A 27,802-nucleotide genomic window follows, 5' to 3' on the forward strand; every position below is an offset into this window, starting at 1 on the left:
ATAGCTCAAAATAGGGTCCTAAAATTAAAGACGAAATCTCGCTTATATTGAATAATACGATCAAGCATGGTATTCTAATCGGAATTGTACTTTACTCGAACTTGAAAAACAAAGGAATAATGAGAAAATTCGAAATAAGTAAAATGGTAAATAGTTCTACTTTGACATTTGAGGTCAACCTTGTGTGACTGAGCTCGACATTTTTCGCACTGGGATTTCAAAAATGTTCCTATCTGACATACACGGTGAAAAAAAATCACTCAAAGTATGTGTTTTAAGCTAGGGACGAGACAAAAGGCTAAAAAAATAAAAATTATATATTTTCAACTACGGTTAATAAAAACGTCAAAAATTGAGTAAATATGTACTCTTGAACCATATATTGTGGTTTAAAACAAGAATCCCGATAGGACTTTAGGAGCCTATTGTGACGCGCTGGAGCAAATCTGAGCCCAGATTCGGATTCAGCGGCCCAAAATCTGTCAGAGACACAAAAGTTTGCTCTTGAGACAAAAAAAAAATGTTGCGCTGTGTGATTAAAGGGATCCCAGCAAGAATTTCTAGAGATAATACTGATTTTTAGAGGATTTCCTAGTGGTATTCCTAAAGAAACTGAAGGAAAAATCCACGGAGAAATGCCAAAAGGAACTCTTGGTGGAATCCTTTTTTGGAGAAATCCTCTTGGGATTCCTGCACAAATGCCTGACGGGATTTTTCAGATTTTAGAATTTTTTGCTGAGATTTCTCCAGTTGTTTCTCCAAGGATTCCTATAAATATCCTTATCTGTGATTCCTCCAAGAATTCCAATAGAAATTCCTCTTGCTGATTCCTTTAGGAATTTCTCTTGGAATACCGACATGAATTTCTGCTAGGATTCTTTCAGGTAATAGCGGCCAGGCATTCTGTAGAAACAACAATTCTAGCTGGGTTCTTTAGTAATTTCTCTTAGCAGTCCTCCAAGTTTTCCTGAGTATTCCTGAAGGATTCCCAGCAGGAATTACCGGAGGAATCCTAGCAAGTTTTCCTTGTGGATTTCAGCAGGCATACCTGAATGAATCCAGGGAGCATTTTCCAGCTGGAATTACTGGGAGACTAATAAAAATTTCTGGAGGAATCCTTGTAGAAATTTCTGAAGAAATCATAGCCGGAGCATTTGAGGAAATATCTGGAGGATTCACAGCAGATTTTTTGCAGTAATCTCAGTTGTAATTGCATGAGGAATTCCAGCAATGAATTCTGCATGAATCCTAGGTTCCCTCCAGATCTTTTTCAGAAATTCTTCCAATTCGTAGTTTGAAAATAGCGGCGTAGCCGAAAAATTTTTTCGTCGCAAAGCGCTTTATATTGTTCGTGCAGTTGCAAATCGGAATTTTGGACACGTGAAAATCGATTTTTCTCCTAAACCGTGTGTCGGACGTACGTCGGGCACAGTGCGCTGGATAGAGGGCCAGGTCCGCTGTCCAGCGCACTACGTCCGACGTTAGGTTTCACGTATGGATTTTGAGAAAATTTGATTGTCGGGTGTGGGGAAACTTTGGGTTTCAACCGCGACGACAATACTGAAAATTTGTTCCAAAATTTTTGGCTCTGGAGGGGGGGGGGTTTGTCAGCATTGGGTTGTTTCTGCATTGTTATCAACATCTTCTTTGCTAGGGGTGATACACAAATTATGTCACGCATAAATTGACCTTTTTCAACCCCCCCTCCCCCCTATGTCACACTTTTCGTATGGGACCTCAATATTTGTAAGAGTCGTCACGTTTATCCAAATCCCCCCTCCCCTAGAAGCGTGACGTAATTTGTGTAAGGCCCCTTATATATATTTAATGGCCCCAAAATGTGTTGATCAAACGAAAATGCGCCCCTAATGTCACTCAATGTTATTGATATAGGCGTGTCAAAGACCTGGGTTGTTTTCTCCCTCTCTCTACACGAATGTTGTTATTTAAAAACGAAGACTAGGAGAGAAGCACCGACACATCCGAGCGGCTCCGTGGAAGAAACCAAATTTAGGATACCTTGATTAAACCCAAATTTGCGTCAAATAAGGCCTCCGCTGGGTGAAAATAACTCACCACCAATTTTTGCAGCGATCAAACGAGAACTACCTAGTGACCACTATCGCTGTTTGCCGAAAATTTGAGTAATTTCACGGAAGTGCGGGATTGCGTCAAAAGAACTTAAATTTGGGTTGATTTGTAGTTCCGTGTAGACGAGAACACCGATGAACTGAATCCATCGCGGTCCGAAAACTTTGACACTAGAGCGGGGCCATTCCCAATCAGAATTGATCAATTATTCTGATTGGAAATCGTTCCATTCTGATGAAAGCTGCCCCACTCTAGTGTCAAAATTCTCGGACCGCGATGAATTCGGTGCTTCGGTGGATAACTCCATACTTTGTTTAGGTGTACAGGGTCAAATATTTCACAAGGAATGATCTCAAGAAAAACAATCTGTTTTAACTGTTAAAAAACACGTTTATAACTGGTCGGGGTTCTGCTAAACCGAACCAAAGACCATTTTTTGAAAAATTGAGTTTTCTTAACCATTGGTGAAGAAAATGATGATCTTCCTTCCACGTAAAAATCCAGTAATTCTGACAGCTCTTCGCGGAGTAAATTCAAAATTTCTGTTTGGCAGAACCTACAAAATATTATTTTGCATCCAACCAGAGTGAACTGTAAACCATTCCACAGTGGCCGGAAGCTGGACAAACCCTCAAAAAGCAACTTCAACTTTTTATTTTTCTAATATTTTTCTTCCAATATAGATACTTCAACTAAGAAAACCCCAAATTTTCAAGTCATTTGGTCAAAAATTGAGTCTTGTAGATTTTTTCAAAGTTGAGGTTTTGTGTGGTATTTTTCTAGTGTTTATTGTTTTTATTTTATGAGCTTTCTTCATGAGCTCGTTGTAAAACTTAGGAAGGTTAGGATAATGTGACAATATTATTGGTGTTTTTGAGTATGAATGACCATCATAGGCGCCAACTTAGGGGGGGCAAGCATGGTTTTGCCCCCCCAATATTTGACGATTTTTTGATTTTCCCATACAAAAAATCAGAAAAACCAGGCTTTGCCCCCCCAATAATTTGACCAAGTTGGCGCGTCTGATGACCATGCTATTTCATGGTATGTTTGGAATTCAATCACAAAATTATTATGTTTTTACAATATGCAAAAATATTGTCTTTTATAAAATTTTGGAGAAAAACTTCGTATTAAAGAGATCCAGTACTTATTTAGGAAACATCAGAAAACAACGCGGTATCCCGGATCTGGCGTGCAATTTTGTCTAGTTTTTGGCTATATAGGCCACTGTTTGCGCATTTTTGCGCTAAGCACGAAAAAAAAAATTTTTTTTTTGCTATCATGTCACAATGGAGCCGCATGGTTGTAGAGGAAGTGATATTTTTTTAAGTTTATATTTAATCTTAACACAATTCAAATTGATTTCGGAATACTAACAATTTAGTGTAATCCTCATTCTAGTAAAAGATCTTAACTAAGGAACGTTGTCATAAGGGGAGGGGGGTGAGGGTGGATTTGATGACTAGATGGCCACAGCTCTAACGTTTTTTTTTTATTTAGTTCGTTTATTTTTTTAAATATATAGTGACACAAATTCGTCGACACCTGCGCGCATCTTTTCTACACGAACATCGCTACAGTTTAAAGCAGTAGTCATCTATAGAATATAACAGGAATTCACTAAAAGGCGCAAAACGCTACATTAAATATTTTTCTGCGTAAACGTCGCGATCACCAAGGCAATCTTTGATTATTTTTCTCGATTTTTTTACTTGTTTTTTTTTCAAAAACTTGAAGTTTAATTGTATGTTATTCATGCGTCCTATTAGAACACATTTCTACTGAACGATACATAGTGATATAGATATTGAAAATATTTGCTGGAGCTTTGCTTTTTATCAATATGATTACCGATCTCTAATGATCGTTTATCAACAACTCCTTTCAAAATTGCAAATATGTTTTGCCAATTCTTTATATATAGGGTAATTATGATTGCTTCAACAAGTGATAACAAAGATCAATGTACATTACAACATGTACAACCTAAACTCGGACGAGCATTTATGAAGTCGTTGAAACGAAATTTTCAAAACTCGGTTCAAATTTTACGCAGTTCACTATCTGAAACCATTTTAAATTGTTAATTCACCTCCGTGTATCCACCGTAAAGTGTCACATGGTCTATACAGGGTCCCTGAGAATAGATCACGCCTTGTCAGCCAACATTGTGTGTATCTGAATTGATCCATTGAAAGAAAATGTAGGTAATCGAATTTTTCTAATGATTTATGTAGTTTAAAAAATTTTACACAATTACAGGTAATTTGAATGCTAATATATGATATAAGAACCCCCACATCAAAAGGTTGATCAATAGATACTTTCAAAAAAAAAAAAAAAATAGATGAACCAGCCACGGGCTGAAAGTCTCTTTAATAAAGATAATAAAATAATAATAGGCTCAGTGTACCAGTTATGGCTATAGTATCTCTAATTCGCCATAGTTGATTTTCAATCTTTAACGATGCAAATCATCAAGAAAAAATATGTGCACAATAGATTACGTTCATAAATGATGAATGCACTCATTCAAATTTCACATTTAGCTCAAATTATGATAGAAATAAATCATTTTTCTTAAAATTTCGGCTTCCTTGCACCCTATTTCGCCATAGTGTACCAGTTATGGCAAATCCCATAAGGAATGCATGTAAATAGTGGATAAATAGTGGAACCGAAATTAAAAAGTATGTCCATAACTGGTACAGGGTTCCTATCATTGGCACATGCCGTAATAAATAGTAAAAGTGGGTTTGGCTCAGATTTTATATTTTTCCTGTAAAGTATGAAAACAAATCTATCATTTGACATATCGACGACATTCGCCGGTCTTCTTCTTATTTTTGTAGAAGTAGTTTTCCTTAGGTAGTGCGATAACTGGTACAGGCACCCTACTTTCAAAAACGCATCGTGTTAGCTTATTATCGATAACTTTTCACATGCCTCCCATAATCAGCAGATTTCAAAATTTTGAACTACCCTAATACAGTAAAATCAAAATATATGAAAAGTTCCATGCCAGAAATAGGTTTAGGGCACTAAAATCAGCTTAACCTGTGAATTTCAGCCATTTCGGTTAACATTTGAGGTTTTGTCCGACCTTTGTATGGAGGCCCGCCACTGTGCATTCGATAGAATCAGCGAAATATTTTAGTTTTGGTTCAGGTGATGAACATTTCAAGTTCTCCTCTTCGCCGTCAGATTTCTAACTTATAACCGACTCATAGTAACAATATGTGAGAGAAATGATCACGTTATTAGAAATATGGGTGTTGGAGGAAACAATTATGTTTCGATGGTGCTGATCGCCATTTTTTCAAATCATATTCTGCCAGACCGAACCAAGTCCACAGCATTTTAGAAGCAATTTATTCTCAAGAATACAAAAACTAACTGGTTTTTAATACAAGCGTTATGTCGATGTACCTCATACTGGTAATTTAACACAGAAGCCGTCATTGAACAACAAGGCTAATTAGAATAATAAAGCTGTAAAAAAAATCAAACACTTGGTTCACTTTGGCTGATCGAAAAATGGCGTTTTCACGAAAACCATCCTTGAGAAGAATGTTTAGAACTTGATTCAGACTTAACGACAGACCTTCAGCAAGGTAATATGACTTAGAGGTAACGCGCTTGGTTATCACTCAGATGACCCAAGTTCGAATCTCTTTCATATTTTTGTAAACTTTTTTTGTACTTAGTACACTTTGGCAGAACATTTTCATGGTTTTCTTCGACCAGCATAAATTTGAAGTACACAAATTGCTCCACATTCACATCTCAAGACCTCAGGGCATGCAAGGACATCATTTGACATAATCACTCTTGCTCTGTGCCTCCACATGCACCGCTTATGGAGAAAAAGCATGGATGGGAAGGGCTGAGCTGGGAGGGCCTCCGCCGTTCATATTTCAAACTATTTTGAGACTTTCGTGCTACCATACTATACGCGTCCTCTTTGATTCATGTAAAGGATTGTGAGTGATATCGATTTCAACTTGATAGACGATGAAAAATCAAGATTATTTTCACAATCCAACTGGTTTTATCTGAAACAAAAAAACACATTCAGCCAAACTGAACTATAAACCACTTTCTAATGTTTTTGATCAGCCAGAATGAACTGAGCGCAAAGTACCACGAAAAAAAATGTAATTATATCAATGATTTCAAATGATTTACAAGTATTCTTCATTTCTGATGGTTAAAGAAGGCTTGTAAGTCACCTGTGTGCGGAAAAGTTTCAAATAATCTCCGCTGTTGTTTATTTGTGAGTGGTTGAACTTTAAGCTTAATTATCTCGGAATTATCTTTTTGGCGCTATGTTCGGTTTAGCAGAACCCCGGCCAACCCGAATAAAACAGTATGATACAGAAATTGTACAGTATATCATTTTCTAACAATTCGTGTTATCCCAAACTGGATTATTTACCGACGATTCAACGAATCATAATAATGATAGCAGTTATCGATTACAGAGTTTCAATGATAGACTGAATGGGTTGTTAAGTATCGTTACCATTCAAAAATGCTCATTTTCTCGAACAAAAATTTTGTGGAAATATTAGTGGTATAATCACTGTTTCATAAACTTTATGATACAGTGAATAATAAACATTTCACAGATCTGCTTTATCGACCCGAAAAAAATTACACACCCCTGCGGGCATTTCTCTGAACCTGTCAACTATGTGTATTATTGAGTGAATCGTTGTTTATTTTTTCGCTTGATTTTTTGTCATGCTTCGGAAAATCGGGACTCGAACTGTGTGATAGCCGGTGTTGCTGCACCAATCTTCGCGCTGTGTGTACTACATAGACTATATTCGATTAGTGCTCGCGGGTGGCTTGAAGACAATGATGTTGTTGAAGTGAATTGATGTGAGCTGTAAAAAAATGGTGTATAGAAGTAGTATAAGAAAGAACTCCCGAGAGAACACCGACTAGAACCAAGTAAAGAATCTTCTATGGATTCCACCAGTGGCCTAGCATGCGGAGTCCGAGGCGGAATTGTTACAATGAAATTGACTATTGAAAGTAAGCAAAACAGTTTGCTTGAAATCATTCAACATACAATCGACGGACGCACCTACTGAGAGAGAGCAGCCGCCGTAGGAATAGTGCTTTTCGAAAATAGTGATTTTCGTCAAAATTACAAGCTATAAGCTACACACACCATCTTTAGCATGTTTTCCTCATGCATCAACACCCATAATTCAGAGTAAAAATACAAAAAGTGATTTTGGAGAATACATTTGGAGGAAATCGAACTATTAAAAAATATTCCAGTATCATTGCATGTATCATTATGATACATGTTATAATACTTGCAAAGTATTAAATAGTCACATTTTTTTAATTCTAATAATTTAATTGCAAAACTATTATTACTTGTATCATTATTATTCCACGAATAACCACTCTATAATATGATCGATTCCATGTATATTATTTCTCTATTCGGGCACTGTTAACAAAATTCGATCGAGTGTCAAACAAGATGTTCGAGCATTGGTTTCATTTTGGTCTATATGGCCCTGTGTACTGGCGTCTTAACGTGTGTAACATACCAAAGATAAACTTGCATTGCTGTTAAATCTATTCTCCTGTAGATGGCGCATTGTCTACTTGCTTGCTTGCAAGTTTTGTATATGTCAGCATGCAGCCATCAGTAGGGTAGATATTCTAATAATAGCTGTACTGCCGTCCTGGTTGTCTCATGTTATATAGGAATCCCATATAACATGGGACAACTATACGTAGAACGGCAGTGTAGCAGTCTATATAGAGTAAAGAAAATGAAAATATAAATGAGACGATGAAAAGAGAATAATGATGCACACATGTTCAAAATGGCAGCGATATTCTGAAAATAAATAAATAAATAAATCATCTTACCTTTCATTCCCATTGGGTTGTCCGCTTCTAAAGTTGTACAATTTACTGGGTTCAATTCATGAAATTTGTAGTATTAGATCAACTTTATTAAACAACATTCCTGTTTTACGTTATAAAGCTTCTTAGTTAATACTGACTAACACTAGCTTATTCTAAACAATGCATTTACATGTCATGATAACTCTAGCATTTTCTTTAATGTGTCAATCATCACTACTGTTTTCCTTCGTGTTAATTTTTCTATAGCGCATTGCGGGTTTGAATATTGATTTCAGTCATTAAGGGTTTCTGCTTAAGCAAAATATTCACAATTGTTGTGTAGTTCTATTAACTTGAAGCTACATATTTTCATCAATTGAAGTGAAATGGTATTTCTTCAGGCTATTCCTTTGATTTGAATGATTTTTTTTTCATGATTCGCTAAAATAATTCAGCGAATGTTCTGTTTAGGAAGTTTAAAACATTGCACATTGTGTTTCTTGCATCAATACTGCGTTCCATTTTTAACTACACTGCATTATAAATTACTTTTATGGGATGGGTTTCGCTTCAAGGTGATTAAAAAAGTAAATCATTATAGTGCAGTATATATCATTTCATTTCTTATTGTTGATTTTAGTGCTTCTTACTAACCACAGCGGGAGGGAACTTTAGTGTGTTTTATTTTATTTTATTTTACAGCGTCTGTACGATTAGTTCAATTCAAAACCTATTCTCCAAACAACCAAACATAATAATGATTACACATGATCTCAGTAATCAAATCTTATAGTTGGTGTACAATTTGGGAGAAATATTTGATTGATCTAATCTGTAATATTACTTTATGAACTAGTTCATGCCTAACTTATTCGCAGAAGATATGTATGAAAATGACATGCATATGTTTTGGAATTAATGGCTATTCTTAGTAATGAACTTTATCCCTGTCTGATTGAGCAGCCTATGTATGGTAGGGAAAAATATAAAGTGCTAGATAAATTCAATGCTAGAATGTGTATATAACAATTGAAATATAACAGGATATATCTATGATCAATGTAACATCTGCTCTCGAGAGAATTGTAATGGATAGATTGCCAGTTTAACAGGAAATTAATGCTTCCTAACAATTTGTAAAAAAAATAATACAGCAAATTTATAGCGCATTTAGTTCACCACTAGACTATCGCACGAGCTTTCAGGAGTACGAAAACGTAAACAAAAGTGCGCGATTGCAACAAATCAACTCGGTGTGTTCAGAGCACTTATTCAGCATAAATGAATAAAATTGTGCGCCGAAGACATCAACTGGATTTGATGCAATCGCGCACTTTAATTAACGTTTTTGCACTTATGAAGTCTGAGTGCGCAGTCCAGTGGTGAACTAAATGCACAGCTCGTGCACTCACATGAACATGTAAATTAGTCATTTTATTTTAAAGAGAGTGCTATTTACAGTGACAGGCTTCGAAAATATAACGATATGCATTGAAGTGTAGAGTTATTAATTTTCAACGGCATTAGGAATGATGAAGCACCAAATTACAAAAATCCAAAACTGCGTAACTTTTGACTGAAATCGTCCTTAATGAAAATTCTGTTTTTTTTTTATTGAGCAAGTCCTGCTTCTTAATTTTATCGAGGCGATGGGTGAAATAATCGGAGTAAGACGAATCATTTCAAAATCAATACTCAACCAGCTGTAACTTTTCATGGAGTGCATCATGAAATAACTATTTCAAACTGGTGAAATTTAAGCGATGCTTGAGAATTATAGGAAGTGTTTGAAATTCAAAACTTTTTTTTTTAAATTTAAATATACAAATTGTAAAGAAATTATTTGTTACTAAGCTCAAAGTTCTTTGGATTTACAGAAGCAAACAGATAAAAAGCACTAGAACCATTTAAACTACATGCATAGAGTAAAATAATTATATTGAGTTATCGAGCTAGCAGTTTAAATTTTGGAATTTATGATGCACTTCAGATTTCAAACATATTAAAAACTCAAAGCTCCCATATCTTTATAACAATCCTTGGTGCAAAACTAGAGTCATGTCAAATTTTCAGCCATTTCGGAGATGATTTAAAATCTGAACTGCCCTAATGATGCACTTCATAAATTGATGCAACTTTGGTAAGATATTTTGAAGCAAGGGGATGTGAGATGGTTGAAAATTGGTGGCCCCTAACTGTAATCAACAGAAATCATTTGAAAAAAAACCAACAATAGATTCAAACGACTACGCAGTCTAGTACCCTAAATAAGATACTAACTCCGTGTTAAAACGGCAAATAATCGTTTTTTTTTATATACCAAGCGCATGACTACGTAGGCGTATAAATTAAAAATTGATTCCCCTGAAAAATAAATCTAACATATATGTAGGGCAGTTCATTTTAGAAACCTAATCATTTTGAAATCTTTTGTGCAAAATTATACCAAACCGATTTCAATAAACATTGTTTTGTTACTTCACGTACATGTCACGTGGCATAAAGTGGAAAATTCTAATAAATATTATTGAAAACTAGCTGTCCCGGAAAACATCGTTATTCCCGCCTATTGTGTGTATTAACATGCAGCTCTGTAGAAAAATGCCCCGCAAAATGGAATTTCAAACTTCCTTGTTTTTTTATGCGTTCCCGATCGATTTTTCCAATTATTATTTAGTAAGAACACGTCGGAGCCCTGCACGATAAAAACAGTGTACAGTGTCGATCCGTTGGCCCGTTCCTGACCCTATTCGTGACATACAACACCATTTCATTTTATATGTATAGATTTGAAAATTTGTATCTTTTTCTTCTTTATGGCTCTACGTCTCCACTGGGACTTGGCCTAGCCCGCTTCAACTTTTTCTTTAAGCTCTTCTACATTCATTACTTTCTTTGCCTGCCATTGCATGAATTTGTATATTGTGAGGCAAGCAGAATGATACACTATGCCCAGGGAGTCGAGAAAATTTTCCCGACTGCAACGGAAATCGAACCCGACGTCTCCGGATTGGCGATGCATAGCCAACTGAAAGACCCATTTGTAGCAGCAAGTCATAATAAGCAAAAATAGTTTTTGTATTGTGAAAATTGAGTTGTTATAGCCAAGGTTATAGCACAAACCTCAATGAGTTTGTGGTTACAGCTGTGAAAGTTTTCAAGCGATAGGGCTCAAAATTTGACTTGACACACACGATTGACACAACCTAATTTTTATTATTCTGAAAATTTTCAGACGTTTTGGCAACGTTTAATTAACAAATAAACAAATAGATGAAAATTTGACAGGAATCTTTTTTTTTTCAATGATGGCACTACGATCAACTTACAAGAATTTCACCGCTTTTTCTGGGCATCGGTAATAAAAGACATCCACCCTAGTGCTAGATAGAGCTAGAACACAATTTTCGAAAGTAGTTGATGAAGCTGTTTCCAAACCATATATAAAAGCTGAATAGTTGACGTTGAAACAAAATGAACAAAATCAAACACAAAACTATTATTGTGATTTGCTGCAAAGCATGTATGAGGTTTAATTACCGACTGATTAACTATCAAGCATCACTTTCATTCACTTGGGATTCTATATTTCCATCTCTATCATAATCTTTATCTATCATTTGATTTATACTCTTATAGAACTAGTCACCAAGAGAGTTTTACATAAAGCATCTACAATATATGCAAAAAGAAGTCAAATCCATTAAAAGATATAAAATGTTCAATCGCTCTGATTATCAACTGCAAAAAAAACTTATAACAAAAATAAATAAAATAACAACTTCAATATATAAAAATATTGATTAACTGTGGAAATATCACAATTCAGATCACAACAACAAAAACCATTCTCAACATCCTATCATGCTCAATGCGCTTCATATGAAGCACAAGCTTTCGCTATATGCATTTAGCCTAACATTAATAGCCCTCTGAAGATCGTGGTGTTGCATGGAAAAGGTTTGATGTTTCACTCATAGAAGCAGGCATGGGTCCTTAAGTATAATGGCCGAAGAAATGGGAACACTCAGAAAGATAGTCGAAATTATTGCTGCGACCTTCGAGGATGTCACTGGAAACGCTGCGTATAGTGGGGCCCCCATCAGGGCCCCGATGTGTCCTCCGCAGACGAAAAATCCTACCGCGGTGCATCTGAAAATAGAAGGTGATGAGTTGAAGTTTGTACGGATCAATCACCCCTTGGTTGATTCCAGCACTGACTAACTATGTATTAAGCAGCTGAGCAGCTGTTAAAGTGTAGAGATTGTATGACATTTATGAGAACAAATGTTCTATGAAGAATAAATAATTAACCTACTAATAATATATCGCTGACTCCTGATTGTTCCTTAGCTATAATTTTATTCGACTCCTTTCTTAAACCTATTTGATCATTTAATGAAGGGCTTATTTCCCGTTTTACCCAGGGATTAGGTGCGACTAGAAACTCTTGGCGCTTCGCACACGTTGCTTCGAGATAGTATCTTGGTTTTTATGTATTCAGGTTTTCCCAAAGTCAAAACTGGTTGAGCAGCCATGATCATCGTGGAGATACTTTGAAAACAAATCCCCCGCTACCTCAATTACTTTATTATTAGCTTTATTAGGGAGATTTTCAGCCCGAGGCTGGTTCATCTCCAAATGAATAGGAAAAATCTGGAGATGCCTTAAGGGCGTCAGCAGACTACAAGGTTTATAACGGAATCGATGAATATAAGTTTACTTAATTCTACTTACATCTAGTTTCTGGTACGAGCCGTCTTTACAAAAGATAAACTGTCAGTTAATTACTAGCGGGGTTTTCAGAACGTTTTCCATCTCGTATTCCAATTTTATAGCATTATTGATCGGTAAATTGCAAGTGGGGGTGTTTTTTTCGAACGAGGCAGAGCCGGACCAACAACGGGTGGCATCAAACCACCCATTGAAGGCCAGGATGCTCCGACGAGGCAAAAAGAAGGTTAGGGTAGTTTGGGATGGGGCTTACGACACCAGAATAAAATTCTTGGGCTGCCCAGGAGTTTTGAGTGTTTCGCGTGGGGATGTGTTTTCGAACAAAGCATTGCCTGACCACCTCTAGGTGACTCAAAGCCACCCTTTGCAGGCCAGGATACCCCGACGAGGTAAAAAGGAATAGTGTCTCTGCTGGGGGATTTGAAGATAGGGCTTACGGCACTGGAACAGTCGACCCGAAACTGTCCAAGACAGTATTAAATACTGTCATACATTCTTGCGTCTTTTAGAAAATTGATCAATTGTCTTTCGAATGATGGATCATTTTGAAGCGCCCTGACCACGTTGGTGATGCCGTGGATCCTCCTGAGATCTTCGAAAGCCGGACAGTTGTTTATTATATGCTCGGTTGTGCAACGTTCTCCGCATGATTCGCATCGTCGGCGGAAGCTGGTAGTACTATCAGTCATGTTATGTGATACTCTGCTGTGCCCCGTTCTTAGTCTCGATAGCACGACCTGCTCTCGCCGTCCGGGGGGGTCTTCCCACGCGTTCGTCGTATTTTTGATTTTGCGGCAAAACAGCGCACAGTGGGGAAAAACCGACCCAAAAAGGCACCTAATTATTGCGGCTGATTGCGATCTTTGAAGCCCGACTTTTCCGAATGGAAAAATGTCAAGGAATCGATTGGTGATAGTTTCATTCACCGGAATTGAGTGTAAATGTCCATTTTGCCCCATTTTCCCCTAAAAAACACTGTTTTTCTGAATTAAATAATGGTTTCAACTGATTGCGGCTAACCAACCAATTTTTTATTGATGTAGAATTGACAGGTGCATTCTATGGGGCATACCTCGATCTGTGTCTTTGCCTGGAAGTGCCCATTTTGCCTCATTTTCCCCTAAAAATACTGTTTTTCTGGATTAAAAAATAGTTTCAACTGATTGCGGCTAACCAACCATTTTTTTCTTGATGTAGAATTGACAGGAGCATTCTATGGGACACACCGCGATTTGTGTCATTGACTGAAAGTGCCCATTTTGCCTCATTTTCCCCTAAAATACTGTTTTTCTGAATGAAAAAAATGGTTTCAACTGATTGCGGCCAACCAACCAATTTTTACCTGATGTAGAATTAACCGGTGCATACTTTGGGGTGCACCTCGATATATGTCATTGACTGGAAGTGCCCATTTTGCCTCATCTTCCCCTAAAAATACTGTTTTTTTCTGAATTAAAAATTAGTATCAACTGATTGCTGCATACTTACCATTTTTTTCTTGATGTAGAATTGACAGGTACATTTCATGAGGCTCATCTCGACCCGTGTCATTGACTGGAAGTGCCTATTTTTACCCATTTTACCCTAAAAATACTGTTTTTCTGGATTTAAAAATAGTTTTAACTGATTGCGGCTAACCTACCACTTTTTACCTTATGTAGAATCAACCTGCGTATACTTTGGGGCACACCTTGATCTGTGTCATTGACTGGAAGTACCCATTTTGCCTTATTTTCCCCTAAACATACTATTTTTCTGAATTAAACAATTGTATCAACTGATTGCGGCTAATCAATCAATTTTTACTTGATGATGCGCATATTTTAAGGTGCATCTCGTTCTGTGTCTTTGGGTGGTGGTGCCCATTTTGCTCCATTTTCCCCCAAACTACGGATTTTCTGGATTTAAAAATAGTTTCAATTGATTGCAGCTAATCAATATTTTTTTTCCTGATGTAGAATCGACCTATGCATACTATGGGATACACCTCGCGCTATGCGTTAGTCTGAAATTGCCCGTTTCGCCCCATTTTCGCCTAATTAGTTCCAACCAATTGCGGTTAACCAAGCAATTTTTTTCCTCATGTGAAATTAATCGATGCATTATATGAGGCACAACTTGTTTTGAGTCATTGACTAAAAGTGCCCATTTTACCCCTTTTCCCCCTAAAATACTGTTTTTCTCATTTGAGATCCAACTAATTTAAGCTAACAATACAAGTTTATCCTCATGTAGAATTTATCAGTGCATATTGTCAGACAAACTTTGTGTCATTGATTGGAGGTGGTCGTATTGTCCTATTTTCCCCTAAAACACTGTTATACTTAGTTGGAACGAACTTTTTAACCCAGAAAAACAGTATTTTAGGGGAAAATGGGGGGAAACGGGCAATTTTAGACTATCTCATAGCACGAGGTGTATCCCATAATATGCATAGGTCGATTCTATTTCAGAAAAAAATATTGGTTAGTTGCAATCAATTGAAACTATTTTTAAATCCAGAAAACCCGTAGTTTAGGTGAAAATGGAGCAAAATAGGCACCACCACCCAAAGACATAGAACGAGCTGTGCCCCAAAATATGCGCCGGTTAATTCTACATCAAGTAAAAATCGATTGATTAGCCGCAATCAGTTGATACAATTGTTTAATTCAGAAAAATAGTATTTTTAGGGAAAAATGGGGCAAAATGGGTACTTCCAGTCAAAGACACAGATCGAGGTACATCCCAAAGTATGCGCCGGTTAATACTAAATCAGATTGAAAATGATTGGTTAGCCGCAATCAGTTAAAACTATTTTTTAATCCAGAAAAACAGTATTTTTAGGGGGAAATGGGGAAATATGAGCACTTCCAGTCAATGACACGGGTCGAGGTGTGCCTCATGAAATGTACCTGTCAATTCTATATCAAGAAAAAATTGTAGGTAAGCAACAATCAGTTGAAACTAATTTTTAATTCAGAAAAAAAAACAGTATTTTAGGGGAAAATGAGGCAAAATGGGCACTTTCAGTCAATGACACAAATCAAGATGTGTCCCATAGAATGCTCCTGTCAATTCTACATCAAGAAAAAAATGGTTGGTAAGTCGCAATCAGTTGAAACTATTTTTTAATCAAGAAAAACAGTATTTTAGGGGAAGATGAGGCAAAATGGGCACTTCCAGTCAATGACATATATCGAGGTGCACCCCAAATTATGCACCGGTTAATTCTACATCAGGTAAAAATTGGATGGTTGGCCGCAATCAGTTGAAACCATTATTTAATTCAGAAAAACAGTGTTTTTTAGGGGAAAATGGGGCAAAAGGGACATTTACACTCATTTCCGGTGAATGAAACTATCACCAATCGATTCCTTGACATTTTTCCATTCGGAAAAGTCGGGCTTCAAAGATCGCAATCAGCCGCAATAATTAGGTGCCTTTTTGGGTCGGTTTTTCCCCACTGTGCAGCGTTCTTTCTTGTCGCCACTCTTGGGACCAAGCATCCCAAATCTGCTTTCTACCTCAATTACTTTCGAATTTCACTTCCTCTCCGTATTGATACATTTCTGCATACATTAAACATAACATACGGGGATTTCAGGACGTTTAGACGCAAATAAAATACTCAAAAAAATTTACAGCTGCCCACAGGGCTGGCAAGTGGATATCAACCACTTAACTTTCCGGGAAGCCAAAGTGCAGGTGCCCCTGAAACTTCTAGAAAACAGACGCTCGGGCTTACAGAAGCAAGCCCTTCTTCCATGTCAGTCATCGGTCAGTGTTCCCCGATGTTAATTATCCGATCTTTTCGAGGATTATTCGCAGCCCGATCGTTGCCATGAGAAGGTTGAGATAGCAGTTACTGTTACTAGGCTAATGAACACAATGGGGTCTGTATTAGGCTACCACCACACGATCGTGCATGCCAGTAAAACGATTGGTTAAAACTGGCCACAAAATCGACCACCAGGCTACGAATGAAACAATATTTGCCACTCGAGTCAAGTACGAGAGATCTTACAGTTGAGGTCGAAATACGTATCAGTCAAAGCATGCAAATTCTTAGTGGAAATAAAAGAAACAGGCTCATCATAATCAAAAAGTGTGGAAACGCGGGCATCGAAGGGGCTATCAAAGCTATGGCCCCACCAATGAACTGGGAACAGGATTTATAGTGTGGGCACACGTAAGCACTGGGTAATTACCGAGATTTGGGAGAAATGGATGGAAGCTATCGTGTGTCCCATCTACAAAAAGGGCGCCAAGTTGGATTGCGGAAACTATCGCGCGATCACACTACTAAGCGATGCTTACAAGATACTCTCTCAAATTTTATGCCGCCGTCTATCACCGATTGCAAGAAAGTTCGTGGAGCAATAACAGGCTGGATTCATGGGTGAATGCGCTACAACGGACCAGATGTTCGCCATCTGCCAGGTGTTGCAGAAATGCCGCGAATACAACGTGCGCATACATCACTTGTTCATCGATTTCAAATCGGCGTATGATGCAATCGATCGAGAACAGCTATGGCAGATAATGCACGAATAGGGTAAATGTACCAATAGTGCTGCTATTAGTAGCTCCTCCCAGTAAAATAATTGAATGAAATTGATCATAGGTACTACGAAATAAGAAGTCTGAAAACGTTAATCGATAGTTTTCCACTTAAATTTGCTACGAAAAATGTAAAAACCATTGTTTATTCTTGTGTTTATTTCAGTTTTTGCTAATAAATCACTTGCACCAACTATAGGTACATGGTTCCTATTATTTAGGTAAAGTTTAACATTGGTTCCTATAGTGGCGCATCCCATTGAATTCTTATGAGACCCACCACTATAGGAACACTACCGTAAACCGGGGTCAAATTGATCAGCGGGGTGAAATTGATCACTCGCGTACTACATTGTAATTCCATACTAGGAACTCTCGTAATGATCTTAAACTTTTTACGTCATCTGATTCGTAGATGTCTAGAGATGAGTGTGGTCTTTTAAAATTTCGAAAAAAAGTTTTGCCTTATTTTTTCAAGGAATTTGCAATGTATTTCTCATCTAGCTGAAATCATTGCTGCTAAACAATCAATTGCTAATAAGACTTCTCGTGAATTCTCTGTTTTAACATTTTTGTGGAGCCTTGGTTGGGATGTTATGCAGCTAATCAGAACATGAAATGCTTATAAAAAGTTCATTTTTTGAAGAAATAGTCATTTATTGTAATAGAAATCACTTATTTCAAATGAAATTGCCTACCTTCAGGCGTTTAAGGGAAAATTTCGATTTTTTTTTTAGCATTTGAAGTATTAAATTCACTAGTTGTAAGATTTTAGACGCGTTATTCGGTTTTAGAATAGCAAAATTAAGCGGTGAAGGAAGTTTTCCTTTCCAACCGTATAATTGTATACTGATCAATTTCGGCCCAAAGTGGCATTTCCAATATTTTGATATTTGAAGTTATTTAACTTAAAGTTTAAATTTGTTGAACACAATTCTGTCACATGGTTCCATGGAGATCCACAGGGTACTGGTTTAACAGAAATTCTTTAGGCAATATTTGAACAGGCACTGATGTTATCCGCAAATGTTGTTTTAAAGTGATCAATTTGACCCCGGATTACGGTACCACCACTATAGGTGCAAAGGAGCAAAAAAGTTAAGGAAAATAATTATTTAAAATAGGTTTTCCGCCAAATCCTGAACACAAATCTCAATTAATGTTATTGATTACACAGCGTAACAAAAATTAACTTTTTGTCTGTTTCAAGAGCAAACTTATGTGTCTCCGAAGGATTTTGGGGCCGCTGAATCCGAATCCGGGGTCAAATTTGCTCTAACACGTCACAATTTTGAGCTATACCTCAATTTATAGGGCAAAATATGCGATTTTGGGCTTTTTGACTGCAAGCTATTAAGCAAGGAATTTTTTTAAGCAATCAAAAGGTTAATTGGTCAATTAACATCTAAATCGACGACTCATGCAAAATATTTCGTTTTACCAAATCGAATTCGATAGTTTTAAGCGATTTATGTTAGGTAGGATATTCCCCATACAAGTCACCCTCCAAAAGTTGCATGCAAGTTTTCATACTAACATTCCACGAACCAGAGATTTGTTTTTTGGCAATCTAAATTTCAGTTTGTCTATGGATTACATGATTTTGTTTTGTGTACGTGGTCGCGAAAACACTTACAATAAAAATCAAGTTTTATGGATCAGGTATATAGTTGAAATGGAACTAGATAGTGTGAATCACAGCTTTGTTTGAGCTCACAGTTTGAAAATAAATTACTATGGTTGATTAAATGAACAATACTAAACTGAAATTCAAATTAGTATTTTTACCTTAGATTGGTAGTATAGCTTTCAATTGCCAACAACGTCAGAGCTGCTATCCCCGCCAGCATAAGTCCTTGGGCAGAACCAGCTGTCCAAACTACCTGGAGATCATGATACAGGAACGCAAACGTTATCGTCAAACTAATTGCAAACCCAAAGCAGAGCGCTGAAAATATGTAGAAATTAAGTTTTGTCTCTAAGTAGGGTAAATCCGAACATGTAGAATTCTCACTTGCTGTTCTGCTACGACCAAACCGATGAGATCCTTCCCCAACCAGTATCATGAACACCATTCCAGGTAGCAGTGCGCCAAAGTGAGATTTCCACAAAGCGTCTAAGTAGATGTTGTATTCAAAATCTCTATCACATGTTGAATATAACCGTAACGTGGTAATATTGTTCATCACACATTCCACGAAATGGCGTTCGGTCAGGTCCGTATCGATAAGCCTGTTTCAAAAGGAAAGCATGATTATCGCAGTAAATACATCAATTTTGATGAACCTAGGTACCCAACGTTTTCCAGCGTGCTAAACTTAAACTGCGTTCTACTAGTTTTCACGTTGGTGAATTCAGTGTCTAAGAAGGTACAATTATTAAAAGTCACGTGGCTAATGAACATTCTTCTGAAAGTGCAGTTTACGAAGCGGCAATTCGTGTAAATTATATTTTCAATAGATTTGTTAAAATCTGCATTCTCGAAGGACATATTATCTTTATTGATCTGTAATGGGAGAATAAAATGTAAGATCTAGTTGAAATAGTCAATGAAAACAAATTTACCGTATTTCGATAGTAGTTTTCCGATTCCGTGCTTTTTGAATATTCTGCTATGTAAATTGTCAAGCCGTGATATATGAAGATTGTCGCCATCCAAGCAGCAAAAAGGAGCAACGTTCTTTTTAAGTTGACTACATTGAACAACTGAAAGAAGCTGCCAAAGAACAAAGCAACGCTCGTGGCCATTTCCTGTAATACTGATGTGGGTAGATTGCGATGAGTTCTTGTGCCGGGTAGCTCAAGTTCGGTTAGGGAGTAGCCTCCACGGGTTCGATTGTTTTGATATATTTTCTGAAACATAAACTGATGCTCAAATAGATATATGACAAAAAAGCTCTTGAACTATTACCTGATAAATTGTCAATGCCTCTACTTCTCGTGAATTTTCCAACAAGTATCGTGGTGATTCAGGTAACCAAAAGAGCCCAAGAATTGACGCAAATGTTGGCAGTGTACTGAGCAGTAAATAACGATGCCAAGCACTAAAGTGTTCCTTATTTTCCAGCACAACCTTTTGTCCAGTTGCTGGAACAGTGCTAGTAGCAATCGCCCCAGCAACCAATCCTCCCGCGACACCGAACGCTCCCAAGAGACCAAGGATTCGTGCTCTGAAATTGACTGGAGCCAACTCGCATAGGTATACTGATGCTGTCGGTAACGCTCCACCAATTCCTGCTGCAGCGCAAAACCTGGCCATCATGAATGGGCCGTAGGTTGGCATAAAAGCCGCTATTACTGAGAATACGCCACAGACCGCAAGGCAGCTCAGGAGAGACTTTCTCCGACCTGCCCGGCCTGCAAGCCCTCCCCATAGCAATGCTCCTAGAGCCATTCCTAATAGTGTTATGGAGCCTAGCCAGTTTTTCTCGGTGTCAAGAATACAGTATTCTACCTCTGCTGAGGGAATAATATAAAAAACGGCGTACACTTGGATGGCATGACCTGCTAGACCCAGTCCGGTTATGATGGAAGCAATCAATTGAAATTTCCCGAAACCCGCTTGTTTAATAGCATCCGCGTGGAATTGGCTTAGAATAACATCGTCACTGTAGTCAATCAGTTCACCTGACTCCGACTGGGAGCCACGTGCCGTTGAGTGGGACCCTTGACTATGGGTGGAATGGTGATTGCTGTTGTTGTTATTGTTATGGGTTTGCAGCTGTGAACCCGTAAGTCCGTGTGTATACTGCATGGTTCCGGCAGGAGCACCTGACAGCGATGGTGATCTGGGTCTAACCAAGCACGCTTCTTCTGAATCGTCGGACATCGTATTCACGAAGTCTCATCTGCAAATTAGACAAAATAATAATTAATTTTGACAGTATTTTAATAGTGTCGGAATCGCAAATCAACGTTCTGTTTGATGGACTGCATTTCTCCGTCAGAACATATCGTGGCACCAACAAGAGCTCTGGTCACGATACTGGTGATTCAGCTGTGCATAAAACTCTCCGTCCTTAACTAGGTGTGGTACCGGCGAGCACCACGGTACAACCTAGAGCGGCTGAAGCAACCGGATGTCACCTAAGCATACACGCAGAATCTTGAAGCAGTGGTGTCGGATAAAGGGGAGCTCAATGTGGCCCCTTCAGAGGACTGCCAAAGTACAGTACTGTCAGTGAGGAAAAACGTTACAGAATAGTTTTCACCGAAGAGGGATTTTTTCTCAAAATCTATACGAGATACACAATTTCAGAAGTCAGGCACGCTATAGCACATCTGGACGTGAATCGAAAGCATCATTCCGAAAGTTAAGTTTCTCGCAAAGATTTTAAGAAAAACTTTATTATCAGTGAAGTGCATTTTAAAAGCAGTCCAAAACGACGACGCCGAGAGCACTGTCAAGTATGTGGTACGAAGTCAACAGAACTAGCGATTCGGCTAGGAATGTAGAGCAATTTTTGAAGTGAAGAACTCATGGAATGTGAGGAAAGAGAATGTGCTGTGCCGTTCTCGAGATACACGTAAGATCTACCAGAAGCTCAACGCATTCCGTAAAAGCTTGGTGCCACTAGCCGAAATCTGTCAGAATAAGAACAGGAGCCCCCTGATGTAAAAAATGAGGTGACTGATATGTGGAAGCAGCACTCCGACGAGCACCTGAACGACGAAGAGAATGTAGAATGTAGGTGTCAAAAATCAGACAAAAATGCTACGCAATGGGATGAGCTGGGCCTAGAAGTCGGGGTATGATCTTCACGAAATCCGACCAATTTGTCTGTTTTGTGGATGACATGGATATAATTGCTAGAACATTTAGAACGGTGGCTAAACTGTACACCCGCTTGAAACGTGAAGCAAAAGTCGGAGTGGTGGCGAATGCCGTTTTCAATAAACATGGAAGTTCCACCCGGAGATCAACGCGCCCCGCTATGGCTTCATGCCGCGAGCTAAGCTGTACAGGGATAAGGACGGGGGCCTCTTCACGGATGTACGCGAGACGATTGAAAGGTGGAAGCAGTACTTCGACGAGCACCTGCCACCGTATATTATTGATTGCAAAAGAACGTGGGTGATTGCGTTACAATGGACAGATGTTCGTCATTCGCTAGGTGTTGTTGAAATGCCACGTTTATAATGTGTCCATGCGTCATGTTCATCGTGCATTTGATTTTTTTGAATAAGTTTTAAAACTCTCACCACTACTTGATCACTAATTTAAATCCTCAAAATATGTTCCTATAAATGTGTAGAAACAGTTTTATACCCGATTCTTGGTTTGCACGGGTCGTTTTCTTTAAGCTTTCAATTCATATTTAACTAATTGACAATTTTTGTACAAAAAATCAAATCAAAAGGTTCAACATTGTAGCAGAAAAATGACTTCTGAAAAAATCACGATCTGCAAATAAAAAATCTGATTGTGCGATATTTGCCAGAAAACCGTTCGCCAGAAAACCATTCGCCAGAATGACAAACGCCAGAAAACCATTTGCAAGAATGTACCATTTGCCAGAATACTATTTGCCCGAAAGTATCATTTGCCAGAATGTACCAATCCCCAGAATTTATTATTAAATATTAAATTCTGGGGATTGGTACATTCTGGCAAGTGGTATTTTCGGGCAAATATAAATTTTCTCCATTTTCTAAGAATTAATTGAAACTAAAAATGTGATTGTGAGAATTTTGTGAATATATATTTCAGTCCTTTAACATACAAAAGTCGCCAGTTTCAATCTTTTACAAAAATTCAATATGTTCAGTGCTAGGATGATCTCTTGGTTTGTTTCGATAAAGGACGACTAGGGCTAGAACAACGAAAACCACTGGAAATGATTAACCGATAGTTATTGAGCAAAGAGAAAATCGATGAAGAGAAATCGATCATTGCAGATACTAAGCGCGAGACTTCGATGTAAGCTGGCCATAAGTGCATAGGAACACAAACATCTGGTATGGTGAAAATACTGCTGACCGAAGTTCATCAGGCTGCATGGTCAATGGGTAGAATGATGATCAAGAATCGCAATTCAGTGATTATGGAACAGGAATCGGAACGGTTTCTTAAATGTGTATGGTTTTCCAATAATTAGCTGATATTTCTACAATATTTACGTTGCCTTTTTGTTTCGCCACAATCAACAATTAATGTCAAAATATAATCTTACTAACTAAGAAGCACAGCCTATGTTTAAAAGAAGGCAAAATTCACTAGTTGAACATCAACGGTTTCGGTGCAAAAAATCTATTTTTCTACAACGAAACTATTCTCTCTAGTTCAAATAGTGAATTTTTCCTTCTTTTAAGCACAGGCTGTTCTTTCTAGTTTCATTGTAAGACTAGTTTTTAACATAAATTGTTGGTTACATTAGAACCATAAAGCAATATTGGTATTGCGGAACTAATAGTTAATTATTGAAAAAAAAAAACAGATCTTTAACCTGTTCCTATAATTGAAAGAAGGAAAGATTCATGGGTAAACTATAGTTGCTCCAACTTTAACAATTATTTTAACAGCAAAAAAGGAGAAAACGAAAAAAATATGGCCATTCGACCAAATAACATAAGCCGAATGCCCTAACACCATTGATATTAAGATTCTATAACAGTAGCCGGAGCGCCATTAGCCGTAATACCAAGTCCAAATATGTTAAGCTCTCATGTTACAATCACCGTGATAAGTAGGGACAATGGAAATTCGCGATTTCGCGGAAGCTGCGAAATCCGCAAAATTGGGCTACCACCGCGAAATTTAGGAAACCCCGCGAAATGCCGCGAAATTTTATGAAATTACTAAAATACCCTTCAAATTTCCATCTATTTCAAATTTTAAATCATAAATGGCTGATAACTTTTTACATCACGATTCCGTATCCGCACAATAAAAGTTTACGGCTTTTTAAATATGCATTTCTTTCCAGAGTTTTCAACAAATTTGTTATTTTTTCGAAGAAGTGATGATTACGCCTCACTAAATCAAATAAATTATCCATTTGGCATGCAAAATTGCAGTTTTTTTTAACAAAACGGTCAAAAATATGAGGCCGCGAAATCGCCGCGAAATTCACAAAAGTGGCCCGCGAAATTTAAGAAATTTTGCCGCGAATTTCCGTTGTCCCTAGTGATAAGGTAATATATTGGTTAGAAATGGCGCAAATAAACTAAGAAGTTCATCTAGAAAGAACAGCAGATGATTAAAAGAAGGAAAAAAACTCTGCTGGAATTATTAGAATTTATTTCCTCAAGAACAAGCTTATTATAGCATTTGATGAAGGGATGTTCGGCCTAATGGTACATTCAAGTTTGTTATATTGGTGGTACTGTGGCTTTCGGGCAGTGGCAGTCAGGCTAATGGTATAGGTAAAACCGTCACTTAAGTTAATATTTCAGTATATTTACTCGTTGCTTCCAAAAGGTTTTTGTTTATGGTGTTCGATTGACTCAAGTGTGTGATCAACAATTCCGGGTAGTTTTGCTGTTTGGCACAAACATTATTAAATCATAATCATAAGTGATCATGTTATTATTGTTGTCATAAATAAGCTTAAAAAAATACTTTCAATTGAACGAAAGAAATCTTTGAAAAACATAAGCAAAGACCTAGGTAAAGACAGAAATTCCATATCAGTAAAAGCTAGAAAGAACATCCTATGTGTTGAAGAAAGGAAAATCTTTGATGAGTGTTGAGCAAATTCCGTCAAAACCATATTTGATCAATTGAATCCACAGGACACTTGTCCACAAGATAAATTTTGTGGAAATGTTCTAATTGAAAAAAAATAAACCGTTGTGCGCAATAAAATAATTAAATAACATAAAAGTCGAGTCAAGTACAAGACACTGAAGACGACCTTACAGTTGAGGTCGAAATACGTATCTGTCAAAGGATGCAAATTCTTAGTGGAATTCAAAGGAACCGTACTTAACCCGATTTTCTTTTATTTAACATAAAAGATTTAATGTATTGTGAAGTTCGAAAAGTTTCAGTTCACATCAATTTTTTGTTTCAGAGTGATTTGCCCTTCTTCAAACTATAGGCTTTTCTTTCAAGAATACTGTTAAAACATTTCTCGTGTGCTCTAAGTTCCAATAATTTATTTAACTTTCGCATCTGAACAAAAATAATACATAGGGGGATTAGGGGCATAATGGACACCCGGGGCGAAATGGACACCCCTGTTTTTGCCGAAACCGTTGGCTTTTATGTAAAACTTTTAATGCATAAGTGTAAATGAACAAGTCATGGTCCTATTTTTCAAAAGTACTATTTATATTGCTCCAAAATAACTGAAATATCATTGAAATTGAAATATGTTTTTCATATGGTGAAATTCTTATAATTTCGAAGCAGCAGCAAATAAGGTATTAGAGTGTTGGAATGTGTTCACCATAGAAACAAGTGATTTGTTACCTTATCTACATATATACGGAGATTTAGCAATGGATGAAGCATTTTATTTTTCATCAGAATTTACTAAAAATAGCCATTTTAATGTTGTAGTCGATTCGGGGCGAAATGAACACCGGATATTACGGATGGATGTACGCGCATTGCATACTGTTAGGCGTTTTAGAGAGTTAGGAAAAAATCAATCCGATTATTTTTGCCTAAAGTTTATTTAATTAACTTTAATGTTATGTAAACTCGTCTAAGAAGGAGTATTAAGGGGCCATTACACTGTTTGTCATTATGACAAATATTTGCCGTTGAAGTCCGACATTTATCCAAGGTTGCTATGATTCAGGCTGTGTCGGTCATTTGTGGGGCTTGTTTGGCCAAATATTTGTCACGTCTAATGAGACCTTTATATCTGTGGCATTGATCTCCGTAGCCATATTACTTAACTGATCGATGTGATCAAAGAATTGGCATAAAATATGTAGGGGTGTTCATTATGCCCCGATGGGCGTCCATTTCGCCCCGTACCTTTCCTGCCAGCCCTGAAAAACACACGATTTAAAATTCGATATTTCTTCACAATAAAGACATTTTACCTACTGTAAACGATTGAAATACGTAGGAATCAAGCTAAAGTTGTAAGCCAACTGATAATATGTTAAGTTTTTCATCGTTATACAGGTCTAACGTGCTCATTTGCTTAGGGTGTCCATTATGCCCCTAATCCCCCTATTTTACATTTTTTACAATCCACGATAACGATTGGAACAATAACGATAATGAAAATTTTATGGTATTAGCTACACATAATATACTATTCATGGTCAAAAAATTAGCTATTTTGGCGAACGCAATCAAAAGTTATGCAATATTTTCTGTGTGACAATTTCATCGAAGGCACCCTTTAGTTTGGGAACACTTCTGGATTGCGAACTTTATAAAATTTCTGGGAAATGGTACTTTCTGGGGAATGGTACATTCTGACAAATGGTTTTCTGGGAAATGGTTCTTTCTGGCAAACGGTTTTCTGGGAAATGGTATATTCTGGCAAACGTTATTCTGGCTAATGGCATTCTGGCGAATGGTTTTCTGGCAAATATCGCACAATCAAAAAATCTTATTAGTATCCACTCTCTTATACCAACTGACTGAAAGGACGTGGCCGACACTGGAATCACTGAACCATGTTGAATGAGAAAGATTACAATCACTTCCAGTCATTTTTTCCGTTCATTCAATGTGCATTTTCACTGTTTTCGGTAAATCACGGAGCAACATTCGGACTTGTATGTAGAATACGAATCGCCCTTATACAAATATTAGGATAGCTTATAGCATAACCAGTAATTTCACACGATAAATAAAATAGTAATATTGAAACATATAAATATGAACTTTAAAATTCCTTTGCAAATGTTTGAATCCACCGATTGTTATTTTTTCGCGAAATAAGGTCACAGGAATCTTGGCTAACACGCTGCTATGTGAACTTTGACACAGTTGCCAGACCGTTGAGCTCATATGTATTATATCCTGATTACAACAAACACATATAGATGTAACGGCTCAAGTAATCTTCAGTAAACAGGTGACAAAGCAAAGGATAAATGAAAAGTACTTATGACATTTACCCAGTATAAACGATGGCACCAACCGGCCGGAAAATAAAAGCTAAATTTATACTTCTGTGCTATCATTATTTTTTTTTTCTTATTTGCAATCCGCAGTTGTTTTACTCGTAGCTTGTTTAATACTTACTTGGACGTACGAAAACCCAAAATGCAAACTAGTGTGTTATGTGTTCTCTTCGATGTTTTGTTCCTGTGCGGTATACTATCCGACTAAGTTATTCTTATTCCATCGTACAGTTCTAGATCAATTTCAACTTATCACTTCACTTCCCTCAGGCACTATATCGCCAACCGGTAGAATATTGCTCGATCGAAATGTGTTAGGTACACGTTTTAATTATTTTATCCGTAGAAATAAAACCATACGAAACCTGCCTACTCCATATTTTGAAACGAAAATATCGATTGAAACTGCTAGCCCGATCCAGCGCATGCTCATAACGAGTTTTTCTGTTGGCCAGATAAATGCAACCCGAATGGCTGACACTGAATGAATGTCACACCGGTAAAGTTT

General features: G+C 37.3%; 1 protein-coding gene across 1 annotated transcript; it reads right to left on the reverse strand.

Annotated features, from left to right (window-relative positions):
* Window positions 1-8,048: 8,048 nt before the first annotated feature.
* LOC109414454 (synaptic vesicle glycoprotein 2B-like) lies at window positions 8,049-27,785 on the reverse strand. The gene is made up of 7 exons (XM_062851639.1): window positions 27,416-27,785; window positions 20,165-21,101; window positions 19,819-20,106; window positions 19,548-19,759; window positions 19,268-19,485; window positions 19,042-19,201; window positions 8,049-12,129 (listed from the first exon to the last, which is right to left on the reverse strand). The coding sequence occupies exons 2-7, from the start codon at window positions 21,080-21,082 to the stop codon at window positions 11,952-11,954; spliced, it is 1,974 nt and encodes a 657-aa protein (XP_062707623.1). The 5' UTR covers window positions 21,083-21,101; window positions 27,416-27,785; the 3' UTR covers window positions 8,049-11,951.
* Between the last annotated feature and the right edge of the window lie 17 nt (window positions 27,786-27,802).

The sequence above is a fragment of the Aedes albopictus genome, chromosome 2 (assembly GCF_035046485.1).
Source record: "Aedes albopictus strain Foshan chromosome 2, AalbF5, whole genome shotgun sequence".
In the NCBI taxonomy this organism is placed as follows: Eukaryota; Metazoa; Arthropoda; class Insecta; order Diptera; family Culicidae; genus Aedes; species Aedes albopictus.